The 24,236-nt window shown below is 42.2% G+C and overlaps 1 protein-coding gene and 1 pseudogene across 2 annotated transcripts in view; both read left to right on the top strand.

Annotated features, from left to right (window-relative positions):
• The window catches only part of LOC137618759 (glycerol-3-phosphate acyltransferase 3-like), a 66,355-nt gene extending 42,423 nt beyond the window's left edge, over positions 1 to 23,932 (top strand). For both annotated transcript variants that reach the window (XM_068348942.1, XM_068348943.1), the window contains exons 3-7: positions 11,332 to 11,447; positions 14,724 to 14,832; positions 16,206 to 16,393; positions 16,956 to 17,390; positions 19,871 to 23,932. In XM_068348942.1, coding sequence (XP_068205043.1) covers positions 11,332 to 11,447; positions 14,724 to 14,832; positions 16,206 to 16,393; positions 16,956 to 17,358 — 816 coding nt within the window. In that variant the 3' untranslated portion in view covers positions 17,359 to 17,390; positions 19,871 to 23,932. The remainder of the gene's footprint in view (positions 1 to 11,331; positions 11,448 to 14,723; positions 14,833 to 16,205; positions 16,394 to 16,955; positions 17,391 to 19,870) is intronic.
• On the top strand, positions 3,048 to 3,166 carry LOC137619346 (5S ribosomal RNA; annotated as a pseudogene).
• Positions 23,933 to 24,236: the final 304 nt, after the last annotated feature.

The following is a 24,236-nucleotide window of genomic DNA, read 5'->3' as shown; positions in this document are numbered from 1 at the left end:
AGTGTTAGCGCACAGGCGCTCTCCTGCTCATCAGCGCTTACTGATCGCTAGCGCTCTCCTTTCGCCAGCGCTCTCCTATTCGTCAGCGCTCTCATGATGATCATCCCTGCTGTTCCTGTTGGTTCCTGTTGTGCGCCCACGTTCGCCCTCGCGATCTAGAACTTCGGTTCAGGTCTGGGTCAAAGACTCTTCTCCTATGCGCAGGCTTCCACGCGTTGCCTTCTGCTCGTCAGCGATCATCAGCTCGCCAGCGATCACCTGCTCGCCAGCGTTCACCTGCTGCCAGCGCGCACAGGCGATTTTAGTATCGCCTATTCAACAGCGTTCTACACGTCAGCGATCACCTGTCTCTCGGCGATCTCCGGATCGCCCACGTGTGTTACAGCCGGCGTGCCTACTTTCTTCAACGCTTCTGAAGGAACATGGTTCGCCAGCTACTAGCTCGCCATCGCCCACCTGCGCATGCTGCTCGCCATCGCGCGATTCTGCGCATGCTGCTCGCCATCGCGCGATCCTGCGCATGCTGCTCGCCATCGCGCGATCCCCCACCTGCGGATGCTGCTCGCCATCGCGCGATTGCCCACCTGCGGATGCTGCTCCCCATCGCGCGATCGCCCACCTGTGGATGCTGCTCGCCATCGCGCAATCGCCCACCTGCGCATGGTGCTCGCCATCGCGCGATCGCTCACCTGCACATGCTGCTCGCCATCGCGCGATCGCTCACCTGCGCATGCTGCTCGCCATCGCGCGATCGCTCACCTGCGCATGCTGCTCGCCATCGCGTCGACATGCCACAACGCACCATCGCCAACCTGCGCGTTAGCGCTCACCAGCTCACCACCGATCGCCTGTTGATCCATATCGCCAGCGGTCTTCCTCGCCCACGCGGCAGCGCGTTCCCTCGCCATCGCGCTAACGCTTGCGTTCGCCGCCTCGAACTCACGCTCATTCACCTGCCCACCCTCGCGACCGTTCGCCTGCGCGACCGCTTGCCTACGCGCCTGCGCGATCATTCGCCTGCGCGACCACAAGCCCACGTGCCTGCACGTCTACGCTCATGCGCGTCCGCGCACGTGCTCTCCAATGTTCGCCCGCGCGCGAACCAACGGTATTCCGTCGCGCGGACGGACGGTGCTCCGTCGCGCGGACGGACGGTGCTCCGTCGCGCGGACGGACTGTGCTCCGTCGCGCGGACGGACGGTGCTCCGTCGCGCGGACGGACGGTGCTCCGTCGCGCGGACGGACAGTGCTCCGTCGCGCGGGCCGACGGTGCTCCGTCGCGCGGGCCGACGGTGCTCCGTCGCGCGGGCCGAGGGTGTTCCTTCGCACGAACGTCGGCTGAATTCTTGCAGTATCCATTGCTCGTTTATGGATTATCGCTCGCCGACCACCAGCTCTCGCCCTTCCTACCACGCTCGCACTCCTTCTGCACTCCTTCGCTCACCTTCGTTTGCGTTCCTGCATGACCGCGCATGGGCGCTTCCACGTTCGCCCACGCGCAAATCTTTGAATTACCATCGCGCGAGCTCCAGGGCGATTGCGACCATGATTCCCATTGGGGTTTTCGCAGCATGGCCAACCTGGCGAGTTCTTCTGGAGCGTATTTCCAGAACACGGCCTCCCCCGTAAACGCAGAGCATGGCACTTGCAAGAATAGGAAGAAACTTCAGGGAGGTTTGAGCAACACTCCTCTTTCCAGAACCTAGGTTAGCCCTTCCCCGTCATTCCCTGGAAGGATTTTTGGCGGGGGGCTTTCCGTTCGAGATTTCTCCATCGGCCAAGGGGTGACTGCTTACCCCTTCCTCTGGGGGCTTACCAGGTCCTTTCCCTCCTCGGTTACGGCCCGAGGTTTGGTTCAAGGAAGCTACAGGAAGATCATGGGTACTTTCCTCCTCTCGGGCTCAGGCACCTTGGCCTTTCGTCGTTAAGTATCTAACTTGCGAACAAGCTCGATGTTATACCATCTGGACGCGCTGACTGAGGGCTTCCTTCGGGTGTCTCATCTGTGGAGGTCGACAGCCTCAGATACCCTTCCATCCTTGAGAAGAGTTTGTTTGTGCCCAAGGACAGAGACTTAGACAGCTGCTGTGCGGAGGAAATCGACTTCCGTTCTCACTCCTCCAAGGCGCTTTCTTCCAGACTCTGCAGGGCTCCAGCGCCCTTTTCTTTCAACCACGTCGGCCTAAGTTATCGGCTACGACAACTGGGACAAGGTGTCCAATTGCAGTTTCCTCCTGTCAGGAACAGATGGCACGGGAGGCTCCCCCGGGGGGGCAGAGTTCACGAACTCTAGGATTGCAGGTTTCTCGCTGGGAGGATGCTTAAGGTTACTCATCCGGATGACAGCTTCCCGATGCCCATTCCCGCACAATCTCTGTGATCAGCCAAGGATATCGCGCCTGCCGTCTCTGTCAGCGTATTCAATGTCTCTGAACCTCTATGCCATAGCGTCGGCAAGAGTTGCCCGGTTGGGCCGAACGATCCATACCTTAGGCGAAGGTCCTCCATAGGATCATCGACGGCTTCACCCCCGGCCTCTTCAGTCGATCCTTTTTTGTAAGGAAGGATCTGAGAGGGGAGTTCCGTAGTCGACCTCTCAGCCCTGATCAAGTTTGTCGAACAAACTTCGGCCAGCGTAGAACAGCAGAATCGATCAGACTGGTAACAAGGCGACAGGACTCCTTAAACCCTGGATCGGAAGGACGGGTACTTTCAGTTTCCATTCCATCCATCTTCCAGGGAGCTCATCGAATTCAGCCTAGACTGCAAGTATTCCAGCTTATGATGCAGTGTGGCTATCCCGCCGTGGCATAGCTGGTTTTTTTTCCCCAGAGAACTCTCCCTGCTTTCCTCATGGCCGCTCAGGTGCAGGCTTCCGCCTCCTCTGCTTTTTCGAGGGCTGGTCAACTCCGGTAGGCTCGGGTTCGACCTTCTTCAGCGCCGGGACAAGCTTCCGGATGCTTATGATGAGTGTGGATTCATGGTATTTTGCTTGGAGCCTTCTCTTCTTCTGCCTCAACATCTGGAGTATCTGGCCATGATATTGAGTCAACGGCCTTACCACGTTGGAAACCCCGCTTCTCGTCCGTCCAGCGAGGTTAAGCAACGTCGGTTCTGGTCGGTACTTGGATGGGTGACCACCTGGGGACGCCAGATTCTGTTGCCATCCTCCGAGCCTTCCTTTCGGTTGACTGTGGCAAGACTGAGGAGAGTCGCAGTACCTGTTCTCATTCAAGCAGAGCTTTCAGCCCTACCTTGGAACGTTTCCTAGTTCTCCTTTCCTCATTGACCCGGGTATAGTCCGAACGTTCGCCTCAGGATAAGTTCCATGTGGGGCGATCCAAGTTCCGGTGGTTTCAGGTAACGTTTAACCGGACTTCCTGGCCCCTATGGGACCAGCGGAACTATTAGACCTGCAATGGGTGTTGACCTATGGAACCTCTTGATGGTAGTGGATATTCTCGTCCTTTCCCCACACTCTTGATGCTGTTCTCGGACTCGTCAAAGGAAGGGGGGGGGGGGGGGGCATGGTCCGGTCCAGGCCTATGGTCAAGACCTGAAGGATACCTTTCCATCATTCAGGCAGGCTTAGGGGCCTTAGTCTGGCCCCTCTACAGATCCTACAGCTCCTGCCGAGTCGCCCCATGCGCGTCGACTTCATGATTCTGGCGTATTCTAACCAGCAGGGGACGCATTTTCACACCTTCACATCTTGCAGTAGAGATACCGGGATGATTGAGATTCTCTCAGTACCACCATCGGCTCTCTCATTCCAGGCAGAGGAATGTTCTCTCCGACTATCCGAGTACAGTGAACCCTCGCTACTTCGCGGTTCGACCATCGCGGATTCACCACTTCGCGGATTTTTTCCATAACCCATATATATACAGTAATATATATATATATATATATATATGTATGCATGTATTTATGTATATATGTAGGTATGTATATGTGTATACATATAAATATATATATATATATACACACACACACACATATATATATATATATATATATATATATATATATATATATATATATATATATATATATATATATATATATATATATATATATATATATATATATATATATATATATATATATATATATATATATATATATATATATATATATATATATATATATATATATATATATATATATATATATATATATATATATATCTAAAGTAGGAAGATGTGATGTAGTTCTAAGGGAAAAGTATGGGAAATATGTCTGGGTAATAAGCAAAGCTCTACCTCCAGTTTGTTTCTACATTATGATCAGAGATAAATGTAAACAAAACATTGGTTGCCATTTTTTATCGTGCTTTTTAGCATGTTTAGGAAATGCATGATATAAAATCACCTTTAATATTTGTGCCTGTTTTAGTTTAGGGTACTGTAGTACATGCATTAAGTGTTCTGTACATTAAAGGGTAGTTTGTTAACAGTACTACGTACAAGGGAAGGTTTTAAAAGTCTGAATATACATGTTGAATAAATAGGTAAATATGGTGTCACTACTTCGCGGATTTTCACCTATCGCGGCCGCGACTGGAACCTATCTACCGCGATAAACGAGGGTTCACTGTAGAGCCTCGTAGAGAGAGTGTACCTGGGGGTCTTTGACCTTGAGTAACCAGCAAGTCCTGTCTGGGGGACCTGATCGCGACACCTTGGAACCTCAAGCTTCCGCTATTCTTCCCCCCAGTCTCAGACCCCGAGACTCTGGCAAGATGCATTCCGGTGATGGTGGGACAACTTCGACGCCTGCGTCTTACCTCCTTTTTGTCTGTGGACAATGGGTCTCAACAAGACCAGGTTGTCTGTCAACCTTTCAATGGGAGAGCTCCACTGGGACTATGCGCAGAACGGTTTCTGGACCCTCTGCTTCCCCTGACGGAACTCCCGGGAGAGCTTCTCCCACGGCGCAGACTACTCAAACAACCACACTGCGACATCTCTCCCGAACCGGGGTGTCGCTTCGGCTTCATGCCTGGAGACACTACGCCTCCTCCTCAAGAAGAGACAACCCGCTACAGTCGCGGTACGGAGGTCGCGTCATCTGCGATAGTCATCCGCAGGGGTCTTCCAGGCAAAGTGAAGAGTCTTCGGTGGTTGGTGCCGTGGGAGATATACCTCTTCCCTTGAGACCTCTTCTCCAGCAATAATGGTCTTATTGCCTTTCGGCGGGAGGAAACTCCTTTCCTCTCTCGGCAATGAAGCCTGTCGCTCAACCTTTTCCTGACCTTCAGGCTTAAAGGAATAACTTTTTCCTGCCCGCTGGATCTATCCTCGCTCATGCGAAGCTACGATCGTCCCTGCCCTAGTCGGAGGAAGACCTCCAACTTGGAGCATGGCTCGGACTTTTAGTCCTTTAAGAGATCTTCTCAAGACCCTTTACGACAGGCCTCGGATTGTATTCCGCCTTGGGTCTCCTGCTCACTCTGGCCACGGCCAGTGTGTAAGCAATCTTCTTGGTCTCGTACGACTCCGCCCTTTCTAAGGAAGAGGGGAAGGCAACATTTAGGTTCGCTCCTGAGTTGTTGGCTAGACTCAGAATCTGGGGGTCCCGGCCCTTCGGTCCAATTCCTTCAAGATTTCGAGTCTCCATTCTGTATCTGATGTCCCAAGACCTTCTCTTTCTTGCCAGTAAAGGAATCGAGAGGTTAGCTTTGGGAACAGCTGCAGTTTGTCCTCAGTTGCAGCCGATTTGGGAGCACAAGAAGGACACGGGGGAGAGTCACCAGTATACCTCTTCAGCCCGGACTCAAGGACATATTTCTCGACCTGTCTCCAGACCCTCCCCCGTCACGTCGCCCTACAGCACGATGTTGGATACATCGCAACGTCCCTCGCCTTCGAGTAATACTACTCTGTGACGCAGGTGCTACAAGCTGGAGTCTGGAAGCAAGCGTCTATTGACCTTCGCAGCCCGATTCCTGCAGGGCATGACCCACAGGAGTCTCGATACGTTTTCTATCGCTCTGTGGTGGCTACACAACAGCTGGTCTAACCTCAGGCTCCTTTTTGGACAGGTAGCAGAAGGTTGAGGGCATTGTTATCAGGTTTTAGTCTGCATGAACGAAAGAAGTATGTCTGGCCCTTATTTCTTTCTTCATCATCCCCTCTACGGGGAAGCAGCATCCTGGTCTCTGCATAGCTGACCTCGAACCTCTGCAGGTAAACCATGCTTCCTTGTGTTCCGAGTATTGAGTCAATACTGTCGCGTCCCCCATACCTTGACGAGGTGGTATTGGGAACGTCCTAACCCAGAGTTCCTTCTGGAACTCCAGGTCAACTGCCTAGGACGGGTCACACTTCTTCCTTCACACACAAGCTTATGTAGGCTACACGGTTCCTTGCGGAGCAAGGAACTTGTGAGGTGCAGGGACTCCTTTTCTCGAGTGCGACTCACTCGGATTCTGAGTCCCCAGGTAAAGCCAAAGCCAGTATGGCTGGGGACTTTCCACCCTACCTAATGGGTAAGTCACCCAATGTAAATAGCGTGGTTTGTATTTCGGTTACGGAACAAATGACAAATTCGAAGATAATTTGTATTTTTCCTAACCATACAAACCTTAGCTATTTACACATATTTGCCCGCCAGCCCTGTCCCCCAAGACAAGTCCTACCTCTAAGTGAAAGTGAGCATTCATCTGTGTGTGAGGGGGGGGGGGGGGGTTGGAGCTAGCTACCACTCCCCTAAGCCCCCCGCTAACTAGCGCGGGGGTAATACACCCTCGTTAAATTCTAATGGCTCGCCATTTCAGCTGCGCTAAAAGGTAAACCCAATGTAAATATCTAAGGTTTGTATGGTTAGGAAAAATACAAATTATCTTTGAATTTGTCATATTTCCTTTCCTCGTTGGGCTATTTTTCCCTGTTGGAGCCCTAGGGCTTAAATCCTGCTTTTCCAACCAGAGTTGCAGCTTAGCTTGTCATAATAATAGTAAGTATGCAGACATGTTGATCGTTATCTTTGGGGAACCTGGATAAATTAAATGAGAATTACAAGGCTATGCCATTGTTTCTAAGTAGAACTGCTAATGTGGGACAGGTTTATGTGAAAACCTGCCGTTTAATTTCATTATCCTTGCACCTTTTGTGAGTCGTTCGCTATCATCCGCTCGCTATGTATGGCTGTGCAACTACGACCTTAGGAAATTGGTGCTCCATCGGCAGGAGGAATATTTTTTCCGCTGCCGGAACTAATGAGTGCCTGTGTCTTCTCAACTCCTGCTTCACCTGTATAGATGATAAATGTAGTAGCACCTACTGGTACTGTTGTAGAGCTCCAAGTGAGATTCATCCCTGGCAAGAGTAATTTACTAGAAGACACACTCGATCGCCAAGGGCAGTTTGCAGGGTTGAAATTGTCCCGTCATCCTCGTGCGATGGAAAAATTTCTCGCTCTCGGGATCACCAGCGACTGACCTGTCATGCCAAATGGCTGAACAGGAAACACCTGATGCTCTGTTTCAGACTTGTGGGGAAGTATTCGAGGACACTGTCCAATACCCTTGACCCTTTTACCCCCAGGCTATTTGGAACTTTCCAACCCTTAACCCCCAGGGTTTATCTTTTTTCAAGCATCTTTTGCAGTATAATTTTTTTCTAATTGCTCTGACAGCCTTAAATTTCGTCATAGTGAGGTCAGGTTGGTCTCATTCTCTTGGAAAATGCCTGAAGTTTCTCAAAAAATTATTAAAAATATAAAAAAAAATGTAAATAGCAGTTTTTTGCAAGGACGTACCGGTACGTCCATGGGGGTAAAGGGATGAGTTTTGTGAAACGTACCAGTACGTCCTTTGGGGGTTAAAAGGGTTAAGAGTCCTGGTCGCTTTCATTTATTTCCTCCGTTCAACCTCATTTGCCAGCTGATCAACCAAGTGTTGATCATTCCAGGTCTCAGGATGACTAGTAACTTCCAGATGGCCATGAAGTGAGTGGGATCCAGAACTGTGAGCCCTTTTAATGCAACATCGGAGAGAACTACCCAGTGGAACATACTTCTCTGTCAGCTGCATCTTCGGAGGTACCTTCAATCCATGAAGTCATTTTGAGCTTCAAGGTTGGAAACTGTACTGCATCTTCGAGCTAAAGGCTTTTCTCAAATAACTGCTCTGGAGATATCTATACTCAATATCTTTTAATGAGGCGCATTTGCTCCGACTCGCAGCAGTGCCCCTTTAGCTCGGAAGCGTAGGAGCAACGAACAAAGTTCTGTGTAGTTTTTATCTTATTTTGAGCAAATTTACTGAATTAACAAGAGCTGTGCTCGGTGGTGGTTGATGATTGGCCGGCAATTCCAACGATATACCATTTCTGCATTCTATACTTTATAGTTTAAACATGTCCAAGTTTTATAGGTCCTGTGACGCAACTTTAAATTTTAAACGTTAGAGTTGTATACACAACTCTCCTTTGCGGCTTTTGGGATGTGAGGGCCGAGGTTTACAGATTTGCAGCAATTTTTAAAATAGCTCAGGACTTTATTGTTAATCATGTTATTGAAGAAGAGGTGAAGTGAAAAACAGCCCTCCATCGTAGTCTATATAGACAAGACATGCGGAAAATAAACAAGTCTATAAAATCTCTCTTAGGGGTTTTTTTACAGTTCTGGTCAGAACAACATTTTCTGATAAACAAATTTTTTTCATATATGAAAACACCCGTTTTATTTGAAAATTATTTATTTTTTGGAGCTAATGAATAATAATTGTGAGAAGCCCTACAGTCAATTTCTTTTAGTGGCGCATATTTGCACCGACTCGCAGGGGTTCCCTTTTAGCTCGGAAAAGTTCCCTGGTATCTGATTGGTTAGAATTATCTTGTCCAACCAAGCAGCGATCGGGAAACTTTTCCGAGCGAAAAGGAAACCCCTGTAAGTTGGTGCAAATGTGCCTCACTAAAAAGAATTGACTATAGGTACCCATGAAGTTCGTCTGCTGCTGTCTACCAAGGAATTTGGAACAATTTCAATAACTTATGCTGCAGAAGAGGCAGTTCTCTCATCAGAGCATTTCTCGTGCAGGTCATGAACTTCCGCGGTCTTCCAATTGATGAAGAGATCTTTGCTTCTTGTGGGAGGTTCCTATGCTCACCCTGGGACCTTGAGCTCTATTGTGGGATGTGGCCCTTATTCTCAAGTCTTTTAAGAATGCCCCACATGAGCCTTTGAGATGAGCCTCAGACGAAGACGTAACTCTTCAGACGACCTTTCGGGTTAACTTTAGCTCCAGAGAAGCAAGTCGGCGAGCTTTTGACATCTCGTATGTTGCTAGTCACTTTGAAGGATGGGATGAAGTTTTATAATTTATTCTTGATGTTCTAGTCCTTCTCCATCTCTTCTCTGCCCTGTGAGTCTAACGTATTGGTTTTGGTATAAGGTTAGAATGAAAGGCAGAATGACTGGCCTTCGACCCTTCTTTCGTCCCTCCTCTCTTGGGGGTGCAGCCGTCGTTGCCGCTACTTTTTAACTGAGCAACCTTTCATTTCAATCAAGATTTGTTTAGAAGTTCCTCCCCAAATCCCAGATGAGCGGAAAGATGGATAGAACATATTCAAACCTATTTCTTATAGTAGCTACGAAAGGATTTGGAAAACCTATCATCATATAGTGTGACCGACTACCATGTATTTTTGGTATGGGCCTAACTTAATGCCTATAGCATCCCTATGCACTAACTATTAGGAGATTGGCAGGAATCATCACCTTTGCTCTTGTGCAGGCAGATAGAGTACTATAATTTGTTTTTTTAAGGGAATTCCTATCACCTAAATTTGAGTCTCCTATTAGAAGACGACGGTTTTTTGTGTAACAGTTAAAATTCCTGAAATTAATTTGTATTTTTTCTAAATACTAAAACCTGAGGCTTCTATGTTTCACATCCTGTCTGAATCGCCCTGCAGGTCTCTGGTCTGAATGTCAAAATTTCTAATTTTGCGGACTGGTATGTGGGCGGGGCTTGCCCGCCACTTGCTGATAGTTATAACCACCTTGTTAAATTTGAATGGCTGCTCTAGGATGTAGGTTTGTATAGTTAAGAAAAATACAAATTACTTTTAAGATATGTCTATATTTGTTATTTGTTGCTTTTTTCTACAAATAACTGTTGTCCATACAAGTAACATTATGTTTAATCTGATTTCATTGTTTATCAATGATGCCTTTCACCGAGAGGTTCATTTTAATGTAATTTCTAGCTGTTTTCAAGTGACTTACTGAGCAAAAAGGGATTTTGACAAAGGAAAAATCTATTTTCTGGGCGAGAGACCTGTGCCGCCCAGTGAAATGCTCACGGAGCGGCACAGGTTGAGCCCAGAAATATCAGCTGTTTACTCTCTGTGGAACTGTTGACAAATTTGCTTGAATCTCTCTGTAATTTAGAGATGACCAAGATTAGTTGAAGCAGAGATTAGGCACTCAAGAATGGCCCTCTCTAGGAATACAGAATGTGGAGAGACCAGATAATTAACTTTTGATCGTGATTTATGTAGTGGGAATGTTGCGTGGAGTACTAGTAGACGAGATGGTATTCCACCACATTGGAGGATACCTTTCTTATCTGTTCATTGAACGGGACGCCTATAGCCATGCTCTCGTCAGACACCTTACAATACGTTTTTGGTTCGAATGATAAGTTTTGTATTTGTGCAACAGAAGCTGCATTAAACCTCTTGAATTTTAGCTTTAATTTCCCGTGATGGTAAAATGAATAGCTCATTCAGTGCACACGCATTGCTGTCTTACAAGTGCCTCTCAACTTTTTTTGGTCATCCAATGCTTAATAACAGCGACTCTCTCTCTCTCTCTCTCTCTCTCTCTCTCTCTCTCTCTCTCTCTCTCTCTCTCTCTCTCTCTCTCTCTCTAGCTATGCGAGATTCTGGATCCGCACTTCTGGGAGAATGACACTCCAACATCAAACCTTTGATCTCTAGTCTTGGATAGTGCCGTAGCCTATGTACCATGGTCTTTCACTGTCTTAGAGTAGGGTTCTCTTGCTTGATGGTACACTCTTGCACACTGTTCTGCCTTATTTCTCTTCCTCTTATTTTTTTTCAAGTATTTATAGTTTATATATTATTTATTTCAATGTTGTTACTTTTCTTAAAATATTTCTTTAAATTGTTAATTACTTTTCTCGTACTTTCCTTATTTCCTTTCCTCACTGGGCTATTTTCCCTCTTGGAGCCTTCGGGCTTATAGCATTTTGCTTTTCCAACTAGGGTTGTAGCTTAGCAAGTTATAATAATAATAATAATAATAAGCTACTCCATATCAATCATTTCAGCCTTTCACCGTACGATATTTTCGCAGGTGGGACAACGTCACTCCGGCCCCCTGGGCGTGCTGTCCTCTGCCCTGTGCAGAGCCTCGTCCCACATCTTCTTCGAGCGATCGGAAGTCAAGGAGAGAGCGCTCGTCATGAAGAAGTAAGGAATAACGCTTTTGGGTTTTGTTTCCTCTTTCAGATTTGCTGTCTCAATGGATTGTCGTTTTGGGAAACAATTTTTAATTGGGGACTTTATAAGCCATTGGCAAAAGTATAACTTGTTTAGATTGTAGTGTTGAAATATTTTACAGGTTAACCTGACTAAATCTTTGATGGTTATGCTAGTTAAAATTGAACATATATTTTTAACAGACTTTCTAAGATAAACAAATCAGACTTACTTCATTGATGAAATCTTTGCTAAAAATATTAAATAGAAACATAATGATTAACTTTTTACCATGGGACTTCCCCCAATTTTGGTCATTTTGAGAGGTAGCCGACATCAAGAAAAGAAACAAAGGGGATTTTTATTCCTCATCGTTTCTTTTTGTGGGAAATGAAAGTAACGGATACAGAAACTGAATGTGTTCGAGAAGTGTCTGAGGAGTATGGCAGATGTCTCTCGATTGGAATGAAGTTGTGTGGGTGAGAACATGTGTGAGGAATGGTTTAGCAGCTAGAGTGGATATGTGTTGAGGTGGTTTGGCCGTGTAGTGAGAGGATGGAAAATGACTGTCTGCTGAAGGTGGGGATGAGTACACGAGTTGATAGAAGTGCAAGAGGAAGGCCAAGGTTTCGGATGGATGGATAGAGAAGAGAGCTCTAGGTGATAGGAGGAGCGTGCTAGAAATAGGAATGAATGGCGAACGTTTGTGACGGGCTTAACAAAAGGGTCGAACTGTGTTTGACAGAGTTAATAAAAATGTTAGCGATGTCTAATGATCGTATATCAAAAGGATTTCTTTCCTTTTCTTCTTTGTTTTCATTTTTCCATTTTCAAAGCCATTATTGCTACTGTTCTCATTGTACATGATCAAATTCATATTATTGCCTCGGTATTTCTCTATGGAGTGAAGGAAGCTCTGGGTGATAGGAGGATAGATGTGAGAGAGGCAAGAGAGCGTGCTAGAAATAGGAATGAATGGCGAGCGATTGTGACGCAGTTCCAGTAGGCCCTGCTGCTGCCTCCGATGCCTTAGATGACCGCGGAGGTAGCAGCAGTAGGGGATTCAGCAGTATGAAGCTTCATCTGTGGTGGATAATGTGGGAGGGTGGGCTGTGGCACCCTAGCAGTACCAGCTGAACTCGGTTGAGTCCCTTGTTAGGCTGGGAGGAACGTAGAGAGTAGAGGTCCCCTTTTTGTTTTTGTTTCTTTGTTGATGTCAGCTACCCCCCAAAATTGGGGGAAGTGCCTTGGTATATGTATGTATGTATTTCTCTTTCATAGTTCATTCCTCACTTCCGTTTCTTATCATGAACCTGGCTGATGTTCCTATTTGGATATAAACGGCTTGGCGGTGTTGCCCTTGGGCTTGTACTATTTACCTTTTCCAACTAGGATTACAGCTTAGGATGCATTAACAATAATGATAATAGTCATCACCCTATTATTATTACCTCCGCCAACGAAATTGGAAGGAGGTTATGTTTTTGCCCCTGTTTGTGTGTTTGTGAACAGCTTCCTGGCCACAGTTTTAATAGTAGAGTAATGAAACTTGCAGGGATTAACTGTAAAACGCTGAAATGATTAAATTTTAGAAGGTCAATGTCAAAGGTCAAGGTCACGATCAAGCAAAATGTCCAATTCACTTATCAGCCATAAGATTGGACATCATTGTCACAGAGACTTCAAACTTGGTTCCTATTTGAGAGTAAGAAAATCCCTGCCAATTGATACATGTTAAGGTCAAAGGTCAAGGTTGAGCAAAAGGTCGAGAAATAAGCGACCATGGTGGAGGTCTGCGCTCTACTGAGTGCCCCTCTAGTTATTACTAGCCTAGCTGCAACTCTAGTAAGAAAAGCATGATGCTATAAGCCCAGGGGCTCCAACAGGGAAAAATAGCCCAGTGAGGAAAGGAAATAAGGAAAGAGACAGAGAAGAAGATCATGGTACAGAGGCTATGGCACTATCCAAGACTAGAGAACAATGGTTTGATTTTGTAGTGTCCTTTGCCTAGAACAGCTGCTTACCATAGCTAAAGTCTCTCTTCTACTCTATTATTATTATTATTATTATTATTTGTTTAGTTACAACCCTAGTTGAAAAAAAAACAGGATTCTATAAGCCCTATAGGGGGCCCAACAGGGAAAACAGCCCAGTGAGGAAAGGAAATATGGAAAAATAAAATATTTTAAGAACAATAACAATATTGAAATTAATATTTTCTATATAAACTATACAATCTTTAACAAGACAAGAGGAAGATGAATTAGATAGACCAGTGTGCCTGAGTGTACCCTCAAGTAAGAGAACCCTAACTGTAGATGAAAATATTCTAAATAATTTGCCTTGTAAATGTAAATGTACCTTTATAACATATATACAGTAGTTTAGTTGTAATTAGAGATTGTATTACCCATAGCACAGTAGTATTAACAAGTTTCCAGAATAGGTCTAATGTGTTTTCATTTAGTCGAGAACTGAATTCCCCGTTACTGAGTACCATCTTCCTTTACAGTTATTTAGCTTCAATGACGAGGGAGTTGGGTGTTCTGAGTCCTGCTAGCTTTGGGCGTCATGTCGTGTAACCGACCGCCCTTATTTCTCGTGTTTATTTAGTTTTATTTTAACCCTTTTACCCCCAAATGACGTACTGGTACGTTTCACAAAAGCCATCCCTTTACCCCCATGGACGTACCGGTACGTCCTTGCAAAAAAATGCTATAAAATTTTTTTTTTTCATATTTTTGATAATTGTTTGAGAAAATTCTGGCATTTTCCAAGAGAATGAGACTAACCTGACCTCTCTATGACAAAAATTAAGGCTGTTAGAGCAATTTGAAAAAAATATACTGCAAAATGTGCTGGGAAAAAAATAACCCCCCGGGGGTTAAGGGTTGGAAATTTCCAAATAGTTTGGGGGTAAAAGGGTTAATAGTTTCACGGTAGCTAGCCTTATTTTAGCATTACGATGCCTTGGGCTTTATTTTGTGATTGCATTTACCTTGCATTAATGTGTTTAAGGTTTTAGTTTGGTGCGTGTCAGTTCTGGCTAGCCTAGCCTAGAGAGTGGTAAAATTATAGTTGGAGACGGGTTCGCCGATGCTATTTCCCTTAGGGTTTTTTTTTTTTTTTTACCTCAGTTATACTAGTTTACTGAGTCTTTATGCCCGCCTACCTTAAATCCTCCGATGTTTTAAACCTTTTAGGTATGTATTTTCATTTAGTCGAGAATTGAATTCCCCGTTACTGTAGACTAAAACGTGGTTTCAGATTGCAGATGCACGCGGAGAATCCTTACGTCCCTCCCATCCTGATCTTCCCCGAAGGGGTCTGCGTCAACAACACATCCGTCATGCAGTTCAAGAAAGGGGCGTTTGAGGTGAGTACCTTAACCCTTTTACCCCCCAAAGGACGTACTGGTACGTTTCACAAAATTCATCCCTTTACCCCCATGGACGTACCGGTACGTCCTTGCAAAAAAACAGTTATTTACATTTTTTTTTTTTTGCAGATTTTTGAGAGTTTTGAGAAACTTCAGGCATTTTTCAAGAGAATGAGACCAACCTGACCTCTCTATGACAAAAATTAAGGCTGTTTGAGCAATTTAAAAAAAATTTCTGCAAAATGTGCTTAAAAAAAATAACCCCTAGGGGTACCCCTGGGGGTTAAGGGTTGGAAAGTTCCAAATAGCCTGGGGGTAAAAGGGTTAAGTTGTGCTTCCCGTTCCTTGGGCCCAAGCGGCTTAGTCGTCGAGTCCTTCTGCATTATCCGAAATGAATCAGTATTTTACCGCCAAGGGCTAGCACCTTTCACGCAAAGGCGTCTTAAATCATTATGCATTGAGGGACGGGTTCTAGCCAACTTTTGTTTAAATATGTATTATGGTAGAAAGTTTATTTATCCCTTTTACCCCCAAGGTAAGGTTAAATTTCGAGCACATTTTGCTATATATTTTTCTTTAAATTGCTCTAACAGCCTTAATTTTTGTCATAGAGAGGTCAGGTTGGTCTCATTCTCTTGGAAAATGCCTGAAGTCTCTCATAAAGTTATCAAAAATATGCAAAAACATGTAAATAACGGTGTTTTGCAAGAACATACCGGTACTTCCTTTGGGGGCGAAAGGGTTAAGTATCATATCTTTTCCAAGTAGTGATTACGTAAGTAAAATAGCTTGCCAAGGCTTGTGGTATAAGAGGAGTCATCTACTGTGTGCTAAGCTTCCTGCATTTTGATTTAGTCAGACTTGAATGTCACCGACATTTGGTTGTATTTAGAGTCGCCACCTGTTTTTAAATGTGGTATACATTGTTAAAGTTGTGAATTTTTATGGTTCAAAAAAGTTTAGATGAATAGGTGGTTATTTATTGTAAAATATTGAAGTTCAAGGTATTTGAGACTATATTCTTGATCTCGTATGTTTCCGCGAGGGAATAATTTCTATATATTATATTTGAGCTTCTTTACATCAACTTATGAGCATTATTTATCATTCTTCTAATTTTAATGAAGTTTTAAGTAACTTTTCATAATGGCCACTTTATATATATACGCAGTATATCAATCATATAAAGTATAGCCGTTCTCAAGAATATCTTATCCGTAACAGCAGCTTTTCAACATTGCCTGTAAGATGTCTCTCATTTAGAAAAGAGATTGCATTGTCTCTCTCTTCGAGTGCTTAATTTAGAGAAGAAATTTCATGATCTCTATCCCCAAGCAACGTAAAGTCTAACTTGAGCCGTACCCTCGCAGATTGACACCGTGATATACCCGATCGCCATACGCTTCGACGCGAGATTCGGCGATGCATTCTGGTGGCAAGACAAGTTCCATCATTACCTCCTTCACATGATGACGTCCTGGGCGATCGTCTGCAACGTTTGGTACCTGCCGCCCATGAGGAGGAAGCAGAACGAGTCGGCCATCGCTTTTGCGGCTCGGTAAGGAGGTGGACCTGGTCGTGCATTACCCGACATACTTCTGTGCAAGTGGCCTATGTTGTACATTACAGCATAGTTTACGTTTGGAATTTTACATGAATTACTTGTTGTTTTGGTTAAACATTTGTGCCTGTCATATGTAGTTTTTGTAAGACTTACGTTGATTTTAAATAGTAAAACTTAACGTTGAATTACAGTCTTCTTTCCTACCTATACAGTATCCCTACATTAAGGGGTCATTCGCCTTCGATCAAAGGCATCCTCTTCCACCAAACCTCTTCTCTCCATGTCGTCCTTCACCTTATCTCTCTCTTTCTCTCTTAGCAACTCTCTGGTGGATATACGAGGTGCCTCACACTGAGGGACCTGGGGGAACCCAAATATAAAATAAGGCAATAAGTCTCTCTCTCTCTCTCTCTCTCTCTCTCTCTCTCTCTCTCTCTCTCTCTCTCTCTCTCTCTCTCTCTGTTGAAATTATAATCTAGAATATAGAGAGATGAGTCCCTTCTTCTTAAGTGCCATCAACTTAAACATAACTTAAATCACACCTTTTACTTCACAGCGTCAAGGCCAAAATAGCACACCAGGGAGGAATGATCGACTTGTCGTGGGACGGCTTCCTGAAAGCTTGTCCTGTCAAGGAGGAATGGAAGAAGCAACAACAGGAGGAGTTCGCCAGACACCTGAACGTTAACGGAGAGGAAGCGGAAGAAGATGGCGCGTGCGACGAGATACTGAACGAGTTCAAGAAGGAGAGGAAGGAAATGATTCCCGATTTTAAAAAGGAAATGGAAGAGATGAAACTCGATTTTCAAAATGAAATGGAAGACATGAAGCCCAATTTTGAAAATGAAATTGAAGAGATGAAACCCAGTTTTAAAAAGGAGATTGAAGAGATGTCCCCCGATTATAAAAAGGAAACGGGAGGTATATTACCCAACTACAAGAAGGAAAAAGAAGCTTGAAAAGAGATCCCGTATCTATAAAGAGGCCAAAAGTGAGTAATGTATTCTTTTTTTCTCATTACAGTATATTGTTACAGTAATGTATTTTAACCCTTTTACCCCCAGGCTATTTGGAAATTTCCAACCCTTAACCCCCAGGGGTTATTTTTTTTCAAGCACATTTTGCCATATATATTTTTCAAATTGCTCTAACAGCCTTAATTTTCATCATAGAGAGGTCAGGTTGGTCTCATTCTCTTGGAAAATGCATGGTTTCTCAAAAAATTATCAAAAATATGCAAAAAATTTGAATAGCAGTTTTTTTGCAAGGACGTACCGGTACGTCCATGGGTGTAAAGGGATGAGTTTTGTGGAACATACCAGTACGTCCTTTGGGGGTAAAAGGGTTAAGTGACTCGACTGGGTTCTTAAATTTATGGATCTAAATAGTAACTGTAATACTGCAACTAATTTTCTTAGCTTCACTTTCTTCCAAGTCTTGCACACGGTAGAGAAGGACGTTAGATTGTCGTATGTTCCGTTGCATGATTAAACTGTTATTTTAGTATTAAAAATTCTATTAATTCTATTTTTATACTGTACTCGCCTGATGTTCATGTTGTTCAATATAGACGTTACCCGAAAAACTGAAAAATTTTCTGTCTCTTGCCCCACCAAAGTAACATCCAGTGATTTCTGGTAACCCAATTTAGTCTCAAAGTTGAAACTAATATTATATCCTCTTAACTTAGAAGTCTTTCCTCTGACTTGGAAGCTTCTGAGACTAAAAGAGAGTTGCCAATGTCGAACCCAAAGGAGGGTTTCCAGTGTTGAACCCACATGAATGTGTTGTCGTTTACCTCTCTTGAGGTCTTGATCTGAGCAGTGAGGGCCCAGCGGATACCATCGTAGGATGTGTTCCATTGTTTGTGGTGTTAACCCACCCCTGCATGGGCATTCAGGGTTGGTTACTACTCCCCATTTGTGGTGGTTATCTCAACTTATACTCTCTTTTACCCTCGCTCTGTTTAGTGTCACCCAGTCCTTCCAGGTGAGGGTTGTTCCGCAGGGCAAGCCCTGGCTTGGGCTGGGCGGCGCTTCATTTGGTAGCCATCAGTCACCTTTCCTCCAATTCTTTAGCCTGTGAGCAGCTGGCCGTATTGCTTCTAGTTCATCAGCTATTACAAAGCTTTTGTGGGATTTCACTTTTTGCCTTGTTTCTTGATGATTTTGGAGTGGTGGATGCCTTGGGTCCAGGGGTGCCATTCGTACGATAATTATCGTACATGTACATTATTTTAGGTATAGTACGATGTATGATACATACATTAGGTATATACAAATGTGTGTGTGTGTGTTTGATTAAACAATTATACTAAAATACCTTGAAATAAGTTATATATGTTACAGCTTAATAATTATGTTGAAAGTGTGTATGATAATTTTGGTTAAAAAAACGATAATTTTAAGGTTCATGTACGATAATCCAGTGGAAATAATCTGGTAACCCTGCTTGGGTCATTAATTTGTTCATTCATTTCATTTCTTGCTTGCATTTCTCGTTAGATATGGGGCGGTGGGATACTGGCTATTTAATATAAAGATGGTAGAGGTTTTGATTTTAGGGTATCAATAATAATCTAATGACTTATTCCGCTCTGAATTTAAAATTATGTGCATAGCATGACCTTGTCCACACTGCATGGTGCAGAATACTCAGCAGTAGAGTAACTAAATGCTAGGGAAGTGTTGTCCCAGAGTCCCGGGGTCTGTTCCACAACTGGCGTTAGAGAGTTTGCCGAGGTTGTTCCTAGTCGCTTCATCTGTGTGTTCTTTAAAGGAGAGCAAATCTGTCAAGAGTGACACCTAAGTAGACTGGATAGGTTTGATTTTCCAGGTCTTTGTCACCCCATATGATTTCTAGCTTTCTGTTTGCCTGGTTATTGTTTTAAGTGGAAGGCACATATCTGTGTTTTGCTTGAATTGCCACTCTTTGTAGTAGGTAAGTAATAATATTTCTCAAGAGTTGATGGGAGAAGTACAAGAGGAAGGCCAAGGTTTGGGGGGATGGATGGAGTGAAGGAAGCTCTGGGTGATAGGAGGATAGATGTGAGTGAGGCAAGAGAGCGTGCTAGAAATGGGAATGAATGGCGAGCGATTGTGACGCAGTTCCGGTAGGCCCTGCTGCTTCCTCCGATGCCTTAGATGACCGCAGAGGTAGCAGCAGTAGGGGATTCAGCATTATGAAGCTTCATCTGTGGTGGATAATGAGGGAGGGTGGGCTGTGGCACCCTAGCAGTACCAGCTGAACTCAGTTGAGTCCCTTGTTAGGCTGGGAGGAACGTAGAGAGTAGAGGTCCCCTTTTTTGTTTTTGTTTCATTTGTTGATGTCGGCTACCCCCCAAAATTGGGGGAAGTGCCTTGGTATATGTATGTATGTATGTATGTATAATTACAGTTTTGTCATGTCAAAAGCATTTTGAGTTTTGTTATGCTAGAGACAAACAAGATAAAATCTATTCGTTTCTTTCAGGCTATGACTCATGGGCCGCCCAAAGAACCCCCGTACGCACACCGGAAGTGCCTCCGCCACATCCTCACGCGTGGCGAAACATTTTCCGAATGGTTATTTGTTCTCCGTATTTATTTAGATATATTTTTGTATTCTTTTAATCGTCCAAGAAGAGGTAAGAATGAGTGTCATATTAGAAAGCCTGGATGGAATTGATATTGTCAGAAAAATTGAAAAATTAAGCTTTTAAAAATGTCTTGAATGATGACTGGGTATTTTACATTCTGTGTTTCATGATTAAAATTTATAGGAAAAGAGATATTGTTATATTTTGAAAAGGCTGAATCATAAACTGATTATGATTGAATGAAACTAAAAATTTGAATGAAACTAAAAATTATTTTGTTCTCACCTTCCAGTGTGTTGATAATGTAGATTGAATTTTAAATCATGTTCAAGTGGAAGATTTACTATTATTTTCCGATGAATTTTAGTACCATTGAAAGTTAGCCGATATTTAAGGTCCTGGAAAAGTTCTAACGTTGATAGTGCAGCTACAACACTGATGGACAGGAAGTGCAGAATTATAATTTGATTTTTGTACAATTTAAACCATTGATTTTTAACGTTTCCGCCTCATTAAGGCTTTGTTTTTTATTTAGATTCCGAACGACGGACGTGATGTAAACGACACGTCTTTAGATATGTGATGTAACTTGTGTAATTTGGTTAGTAACAGATGTATTTATCCGTTACCTTCGGAAACCGAAGGAGCTTTTAACGTGAAGGCTCCGTCAAGTGCACTTAATTGTAGTACAATCGGGAGGTCCTCAACTTACAGACATTCGGAGATACGGATACAAATCCAACTGAAATCGTAAATCTCAGATATATCAAAAGTTCATAAAAAAAGTAATAAAACATTATATAAATTAATGCGGTAAGTAAAATTATATTTGCAATATGTAACAGGACTATTATTTGACTTTTTGCAGCTTAAAATTTTAGGCATGCGAGTTACGTGGTCAAAAATATAAAAAGAATTCTTCTTAAAAACAATTTGACGTACAAACAGCCTCTTGAAACCTATAGATTTTGTATGTTGAGGACTCTCTACTTGTAAATTGCTTCCAATGTTTTAGTCAGAAGCCCAATTGTTAACTGTCATCAAAGTAGAAGAAGAGTAGCTACGTATTGGTAGTCTGTGTCTAGCTTTAAATGTAGGTTACTTTATCCCGTCGTAGGACGAACCACCTGCTTTTTCTGTCCGAGCAGATGTCGCCGTGTCAAAGAATTCTCTCGTCAGAGCACAAAGTTGGTAAGAGTACTGTCGCTCGAAGCACAAAAGGATGGATGATTCTCGTTACTTAATTTGCATTAGCTTCCGTAGTTGTCTTTTTAGCTTCTGTTCTGTTTTTTCCGAGATGAACTCGACCGATCTGGATACACGCGAGGTTTATTTGTATTTTGAATCCTGGGTTCTGCTCCCTTAAGATGTACAATGTAATTGAATATTAGGGAGAGTAGAATAATATGTTTACATTTGGGTTCAATTTTAATGCACAAATTTAATCCACACTAAAAGAAACCTCTAGTCTTAATGTATTTTTAATTCTCTGTTTTTGTAGTTAATTTGTGAAAGGAATGTTTTAATGTGTTAATAAAACAAATAAAACTGAAGAATTTTGTCTGTATTCAAGAAGAAATGAGGTGTGTATTTTTAAATTTTCTATCTGTTGTAATAGATGTCTTTCAATGTGGGTCACAAATGCCATTTTCTAATTTTTCTATTGTACTTAGCTCGGGTCAGTTGCATCAAAAGCCACATCACTGTTGCTTAATGTTATTAAAAAAATTACAATTGATTCATATAATCCAGTTCAAGATCATAAGTTATAAGTTATATATAGATTAGGGGGAAATTTTATTTAATCAGAAGATTGGTGAGCATCTGGAAAAATTAGAATTTGATGTAGGCTAGTTGGGGAGTTGAACGTTTTTATCTGAGTCAACATGTTTACTTTGATTGGATCGTTATATTATAATTGATGAATACATCCCAGTCACATCATACAGGGGTGTATCTTCTTTGTCATGTTATATTTTTATAATTGTTTTTGTATTTTCACATCTGTAAGATGGAAATATGCCCCACGTAGAAAATACAATTTCACACAGTACGTACAATATTGTAAATTTTACATTTATTAACTCGTTTCTTCTTAAATATAGGCCAAAGCCTCCTTAGCATTTAAGTTCTCAATTGATTATGCAAGATTCTGTGTTAATCTTTGTGAAAATTATACCAAATAATGTCCCCTAAGTTTTAGTTTTTTAAGTGTACATGTCTGCGTTTATTCTTTTTATGTTGAGATTTAGTGCGATATGTAATGAATATTATAAGGCCACGTCTGGATTCCCCAAACCACGGAATACTTAACTTCCTAACGTACAATGTTTTCCTAACATTCTGCTGAAAGTTGCATTTCCGTTGTAGATTCTCTTTTACGGAAAAATATTAATCAAAAGTCATTACGGGAGTATAATGTAGAACTCCTGTCCTTCTTTTTTTAACTCTAGAACTCTTGAATTGATTATTTTGTTGAATTATAAAATTAAAAAGCAAAATAAGTAATATTTTTCCTTGTAAGTTTAATGAAATATGTATGAGAATGTTTGGCTCTTCCAAAAGAGAGGACTTTATGATTTATATAATTGTTTCTCTGTCAACATTTGTTTAGGTAAGATCTCTCAGCCAAACCATAACTATTAAGTATATATGTATATAAGGATAAGCTTTGCTAATATCGGGTATGGATGGCAGATCAGACAAGGGCAGCGAGTTTGCGCCAGTATAAATTTTATTCAATGGGAAAAATTAAGTCATCCTGACCACTTGTCAGTCACTGGATTTTATTTTAGTATGCTAAGCTTAACTACGTACATTAATTCTTAAAATTTCCTTTGCTTATGGTTGTGACATTCAAGTTCGCAGAGGCGTCGCTAGAGATATAGCGGCCTGGGGGAAGAGGGCTGAATTAGCAAGGGGCTGCCCTACCCTTTACTTGGCGAGTAGATGGGAAATATTAAATGTACCCCTACCGTATACATACGTACTTTTATTTTCATAATTTCAAATGTACTGTATACTTATTATTGTTTTCCTACACTGCTTCGGAGGCCTTGGGGGCCACTTTAAAAAAAGATCCTACCCCTTTAGCTACGCCTCTGGAAATTCAACAGCATTTTTCCGAAGTTAGCGAAACTCCCCGACGTTTCTCGGAAACTCGTGCCGCTCGTCGCGTTAAAAACACAGGACCATCCATATCCGAGACGGGCACCAAAATGCCGGAAGATTTCACTGTTTCCGAACCGACGTACTGACTTCCTGCCGATCCAACTCGCTTCCTAATCGTGCATTTCTAAGTAAGCTTTGATTTATAAGGTTCAAGTACAAGGGTATGAATAATCAAAAGTGGAGAAATTCTGTAGAATTGTGTTACTGTACTCTATGTTTACAAATTACCTATATACTGTACAGTAGTACATACAGTACAGGTCGTTTTTGAGGCTAAAATGTGTTGTAGTCTATACAGTATTGTATTGTGTTTCTACAAGTTACCTTGAATTATGAAATGTTAGAATCATCATAAACTAATGGTACGTTAAGGTTGCTTTTAGCTAAAGTGTGGTTTAGATTATTTCATGCAATGTTATGTTTATACAAGTTAACTTCGACTATGAAATGTTTTTAAGTATCACCAAGCTTCAATAATTGTGAAATGTTACAAGTATCATTAAGCAGACATCTTTATTATTTTACGATACATGCTGAATAAATATCGTTGGCAAGGCAGCTTACCCTAGGCTATGATTTCACAATTAACGATGACATAGTTGTTCAGTCCTGATGTTTTAACCATTTTTCGCCAGTTATGCAATTGCACTCAGATTAGCTCCAAGAGAAGGCCTATGTTATTGCAGATTCTACGCGAAAATTATGAATTGTATGTCGGTTCTCTAACCTCATATGATATTGTTAAAATCAATTTGTCAGGCAACTGGAGATACAGTTTAAGATTTTAAATATATATATATATATATATATATATATATATATATATATATATATATATATATATATATATATATATATATATATATATATATATATATATATATATATATATATATATATATATATATATATATATATATATATATATATATATATATATATATATATATATATATATATATATATATATATATATATATATATATATATATATATATATATATATAGATTTGATGAGATTTTGTAATACAGTACTATGTACAGTATATTAATAAAACAGTTCTTTAAGAGTATGAATATCTTGGGGGA

Source organism: Palaemon carinicauda, chromosome 25 (assembly GCF_036898095.1).
Source record: "Palaemon carinicauda isolate YSFRI2023 chromosome 25, ASM3689809v2, whole genome shotgun sequence".
Lineage (NCBI taxonomy): Eukaryota > Metazoa > Arthropoda > Malacostraca > Decapoda > Palaemonidae > Palaemon > Palaemon carinicauda.
This window is presented reverse-complemented; position numbering and strand designations above follow the sequence as displayed.